The following is a 5,603-nucleotide window of genomic DNA, read 5'->3' as shown; positions in this document are numbered from 1 at the left end:
TAACTTTGTTCAATTGCACTAAGGAAAATCGAAGGCGTGATCAACCAGTACAACTTGATTGAAACAAAGTGAAAGTACATTTACCGCAAATAAAATTTATCCCGTTTTGGAAATCATCTTTTGTGATCTTTGAGAGAAGTCGCTGTGTTCTTTGGGAGAAACAGTTCAACAACTTCAAATGAACAAGACAAGTTCTGCTCGCTCGACAAGTTCAAGAAGTGGTTCTACTCAACAACGTCAAAATTATTTATCTGTCTATTTATGTCTGTAATCTCTTTTAAGTTTTAACTAAGTAGATTATTCAATAGCTGAGCGTGGCCACAAGGATGTAAGCAATTACTGAACCTATTCAAATTGCTTGTATCGTTATTCCTTTTACTTATCTGGTAAATTAATTAATCTGATATTGGATGCCTAAATTAGAGGACTGAATTATATCAGCACAACATATTAATGAAGTAGAAGCATTATGAATAGAAAATTGATTAATTACTTGATAATTAAGAAAAGGAATATCCTTAATCTTTTCACATTACAATTGAAATCCAAACAAAAAGGAAATTGATTTTGGGAATATTGTTCAGCTCATCAAACAGGAATCCAGATATGGTAGCAACCCAGCTTTCTTGGCATGTTTGGATGGTACTAAGGCATATCAAATCGCATGAGGAATTCCATCACAGCATACTGTGTAAGAAACTTGCAATGTATTGAAACATGAACATTTACATTAGCAATACACTTCATGGAATTAACATCACCTCCTTTGACAAAAACTTCAAAGGCAGTGTGAATTTATATGTGGATTAAGAACAAAGTACACGTCGCAAAACCTATGACTTCGGGGAAACAAAGGGAATGTGTTCACACTTACTCATGAGATGCAAAAGGGAATTTGCTTTCCTTTGCGCCCTGCTGGTTCCGCTTTTTGTAATCTCTATCAAATAGTCATAAACACCGTACTGAAGTGCAGCCAACAAGCAAGACGAACTATTTGAACCCAACTCAAGGAGAACTGCTGTAGCACATTCCTTGTTTTTGGGTGTCCCGTCTCTTACTATTTCAACGAGATTTTGAATAACTGATAGTTTCCCAATTTCGTTTCTGCCTTCAGGATGTGATGCAATAAGTAACAAAATCGAAAGGGCTTCATCTACCATGCCCAGGTTCTTATCTTCAAGTAGACGAAGCAATGCTGGTATTATACCTGCTTTAACAGCTCGGGATTTGTTTGCCGGGTCGAGTACCAAATTAAAGAGTGCAGTTGCAGCGTCTTTTTTGCCTCTAGTTGTCCCGGTACATAAAAGATCCACCAAAGGTGGAATTCCATTCAAGCTACCCACGAGGACTTTGTTCTCATCGAGAATTGATAAACTGAATAATGCTGCGGCAGAATTTTCTCTAGCCTCTTCTGTTCCATTCTGCAAGACTTCAATAATAGAAGGAATAGCTCCTTCTCCAGCTATAAGTCTCTTGTTTGCCTCGTCAAGTGACAAGTTTAAAAGAGCTGTAACTGTGTGTTCTTGGATTTCAAAATCTTTATATGACAAGAGGCGAACCAAAGGGGGAATTCCACCACCATCAGCAATCAAAACTCTACTATCGGGATTCTCTTTGGAGAGAGTACGAATTCTGAAAATAGCCTCCCTCTTCACATCCATTTGGGAAGAATAGAGATTTTGGATCAAGGAAGAAATTTCTTCAATGAGTGCAAAAGATGAAGGGTCTGGACCATCACAAGCATCCTTTATGGGGAGGTCAAAATTATTCTTTTCACACCAATGCAGAATAAGATTGCGGAGGGCAAAATTTGGAGCCAGTATCAAGTGATTCAACGTTTGCCCAGTCTTCGGGCAGGTTTTGTGACCAGAGTTTAACCACTTCTGTATGCTCTGTCGTTCATAAGTCTGGAGCAAAGTAGAAACGTAAATAACAAACAATTTAAGTAAAGTGGAAAATAAGAATACACAAATTACCTGTCCAGTAGCAATTATAACAGGATCGGTCATTATTTCAAGAGTTATTGGACAAAGGAATTCGTGGGGGATTAACAAAGATTTGCTTCTTTCTAAACTTGTTAAAGACACAGAGTAATCAAGTATACCACTCTCTTCAATTCCAACTATTTGCTTAAATTTCTCAAGAAGATCTTTGACTTGCTGGATGATCTCTGGATTGTGCACAGTTCTGGTTTTAACAAGTTTTTTAACTGCCGTTGTTTCTGTCTTGATGTCTGCTACTGTATGCAAATCCAATTTCTTTGCTAGTCTCTCTATGATTGCGCCATCTGCACTTCGATCATCATTTTTGGAAAATACAACCATCATATCCATTGCAAGTTCCATATCCTGTGTTTCTGTCCTCCTTTTTGCTCGATTGAGTTGTGTATGCATTAGCTCAACCTGATGAGATCGAAAAATCAAATTTAGAACACGATTTAGAAATGCAAATGAAATCTTTAATGGAAACTGCCTGCACATATCATAAATATAAATATAATATACACAGCCTACCATAATATAGTTGCCAGTTTTAATCCTGCCAAAAAATTACTCAATAAAAATATACGAAGACAGAAATTTTGACATCAAAGTTCTATTTGAGCTAAAATATATATCAATTTTCATTGCTTGTTACTGCTGCCAACTACTACATCTCTCCCCAGTATCATATTTTCTTCATTTTTCTTTTCCAAATGGTCATGTGCTTAGCTTATATAACTCAGAACGGCGAAGTATTTTTTCTAAACTAAAAAAAAAATAAAAATAAAGCAACCTTTTGTACTTGGCAGACAAATATTTCGCGTTTCATAATATACTTTTTCCCAAATTGTGTAGAAATCAACAATTATGACATTCCACAGGGCAAAATGATAACAGAATCAATCAAGTTTTGATCTAATGTTTAAGCACCCCGGCTATCACAACAGCATAAAACTACTCTTTTTATTACTTGATTATAAATCTTATGGAAAAGCAAAGAAACGAAAAAATATACTAATGTCGTGTTTGATAAGGTGGATTGAATAATATAAGACAGTTCAAAATACTGTGTCAAGTTGAAGTTAGCCAATTTTATGCCCAGATTATGTAGACAGGTTCATAGCAGCGTAACATTTTTATGCTGCATTTTGCTAGATTTTGGCATAATTGAATTTGAATAGACAAATAATGCAAGTAAAGTTACAGGCCCAAACCCAATTGAAAAAAGGTAAAGAAAATAGAGAGTAATTATATTACTTGCTCTCTGACTTCTTCTGAGATCCCAAGCTTGTCGTATGGCATTTCATTAAGTGCCTGGTTTAACTTTTCATAAACACCATGAAATCTACTCCTCACTGCCTCACTCTCAAGAGCCTAAATATCAGATGAAAACATCAAATTATCAAAACAACAAATTTATATAAAATCTTCACACAAATACAGAGAGAGAGAGAGAGAGAGAGCTAACGAGGTAAATCTTGCTTCCAGAATTACAATTCTTGAGTAGTTTCTTAGCAGCAAACAGTGCATTCCTCAAATTCAATAAGCAGCTCAATGCCTCATCAGAAACTAGCTCCCTAATCTCTTCCAAAAGAGGCACCAAAAGTTTCAGTCTCCTCACTAAATTCAAACACTCTTTCCTCTGAGTCATCCCGAACCCGACATATGAGCCCATTTTCTCAATCACTTCCACCATTTCCGTCACCAATTCAGCATTTTCCTTGTTGCCTTCTCCCTCCATCCCATTAAAGGGTCTGTAGATAGCTAAGAAAAATGTACTGCTTTTTGCACAAAGTATAACACTTTCCTCTCTCTTGTGGAATTCAAGGACTTGAGAATTGCTTTTGTGCTGTTTTAAGAGTTGTGGTCTAAAATGACATGGTGAAATACAAATCGATGGGGCCACGCGGTTTTGTGTAGACAGTGTGATGCGCGTTTCACATGGGAGATTTGTCCATCTTCGCCATCTTTAGTATCTGGGTCCCACCTCAATTTTCCTTTCCTTATCCTCCTCTGATTTCCTGAAAATCTGTCGATGGAGCCTCTAGTTTGAAGCTCAACTACGGTAGATGCATGAACGTTAAGACTTTGGGGTCATGTAATGTTGTATCATTTTGGTACAAGTCACCACAGTTCTCTTCTTACCTAAAAAGATTCTTTTTTAGAACTTTTTTTTTAGTTACTCATTTTTAACTATATATTCACACAATAAAATATTTTACATATAATTTATACTTTTTAACCACACAGTGTAAGAAAAAATAAAAAATAAAAAATTCACTATTTACAATAATATTTTTCCAAAAATTTGGTTGTTAAAAAGGGGGCTCAATTGTAAAGATTTTTAATCCATCGATGGACTTATATATGTGAATAATTGTGTTAAATTAAAGGCTATCAAATTCGATTGAGCCCAATTAAAATGATCTAATAAGGTTTCGATTTTGAACTTTAATGTATCCAATTAAAATTGGGTTTACATATGCGTAGAGACCGGGTCCAAGTCCTAATTCTATGATGAGCCAAATTAGGTCAAAGGGCGTCGCTATATAAATACGACTATGGTCCCCAAATCATACATACGTATTATTCATTTCTCTACTACATCTCATCACAGAGAGAAAAATGAGACTGCGTGTAGATTTGGAAGACAAAATTGCGAAATTCATTATTGCATTAATCATGTCTGATTCAAATACCCTTCCACTATAGTTCTTCAATTTCTTGATGATTTAATATGAAAGATCCGGTGATTTAAAACTATAAATTATCCTACAAGTGGTATTAGAGTCTTTTCATGTTGAATTATTGAGAATCGAATAATTTATTTGGTTCTTGCAATATTCTTTTGAAATTTTTAGATTAACAAATTTGGATCTATTTTTGTTGAATTTGAAAACATTGCGGTATGTTATTATTGATTATCTTTCATAATTCGGATTAGTTGGTTGAGAAATTTTCAAATTATGAATTTTTTGAGGAATTACAGTTTTTGGGCCATCGCATCACAGCGGGCTACTACTGGTGAGGTTGTTCTTGGTGGCACTGGGCGCCGGCGCCGCGAGGAGAGAAGGATAGAAGAAATTTTTAGGGTTTTTTCAGTTTTTTGGGTTGATTTGGGGGCGTCGGCGCCACTGTTCTTGGTGGCACTGGCAGCCAGCGCCGTGAGGGAGGGTTTTTTCAGTTTTTTGGGTTGATTTGGGAACGGGGGCCTCACGTGTAAATTGGATAACTTGAGGGCCCTGCTTGCAATTAGGGTTAAGGTTATAAAATAAAGGTTTCAGTCCCTAACATTTAAGGTATATTCAAGTTTGGACATTTAAGTTTTGGATTTAATAATTCAGTCCCTATGGTTTAAAAAAATTAATTAATTCGGGCCATTAAAGTTCTAAATTTTATAATAAAGCCCTCAAACTTTAATTATTAATTCAAATTGGCCCCCAAAGTTTATAATTAATTCAAGTTGTCAAATTTTCAAAATTTGAACCCTAAAGTTTTGAATTGGTCAATTTTTGGCCCTTAAAGTTTTAATTTTATTCTAATCGATAGTTTTGAATTAATTAATTATGGTCCCTAAAGTTTCAAGTTTATTAATTTCAACCCCTAAAGTTTGGAATTAAT

The 5,603-nt window shown here is 35.3% G+C and overlaps 1 protein-coding gene across 1 annotated transcript; it reads right to left on the bottom strand.

Moving 5' to 3' along the window:
- Positions 1–688: 688 nt before the first annotated feature.
- Positions 689–3,847, bottom strand: LOC111392247 (U-box domain-containing protein 15-like). The gene is made up of 4 exons (XM_023017534.1): positions 3,451–3,847; positions 3,240–3,356; positions 1,977–2,402; positions 689–1,907 (listed from the first exon to the last, which is right to left on the bottom strand). Exons 1-4 carry the CDS (start codon positions 3,721–3,723, stop codon positions 834–836), a joined length of 1,890 nt encoding a protein of 629 aa, XP_022873302.1. The 5' UTR covers positions 3,724–3,847; the 3' UTR covers positions 689–833.
- Positions 3,848–5,603: the final 1,756 nt, after the last annotated feature.

The sequence above is a fragment of the Olea europaea genome, unplaced genomic scaffold (genome assembly GCF_002742605.1).
Source record: "Olea europaea var. sylvestris unplaced genomic scaffold, O_europaea_v1 scaffold908, whole genome shotgun sequence".
Lineage (NCBI taxonomy): Eukaryota > Viridiplantae > Streptophyta > Magnoliopsida > Lamiales > Oleaceae > Olea > Olea europaea.
This window is presented reverse-complemented; position numbering and strand designations above follow the sequence as displayed.

Coding starts and splice junctions, on each gene's coding strand:
- LOC111392247 (XM_023017534.1), bottom strand. CDS start 3,723: ATGGAGGGAGAAGGCAACAAGGAAAATGCTGAATTGGTGACGGAAATG. Junction 3,357..3,450: donor CTGGAAGCAAGATTTACCTC/GTTAGCTCTCTC, acceptor TCTGATATTTAG/GCTCTTGAGAGTGAGGCAGT. Junction 2,403..3,239: donor CAGAAGAAGTCAGAGAGCAA/GTAATATAATTA, acceptor CGATCTCATCAG/GTTGAGCTAATGCATACACA.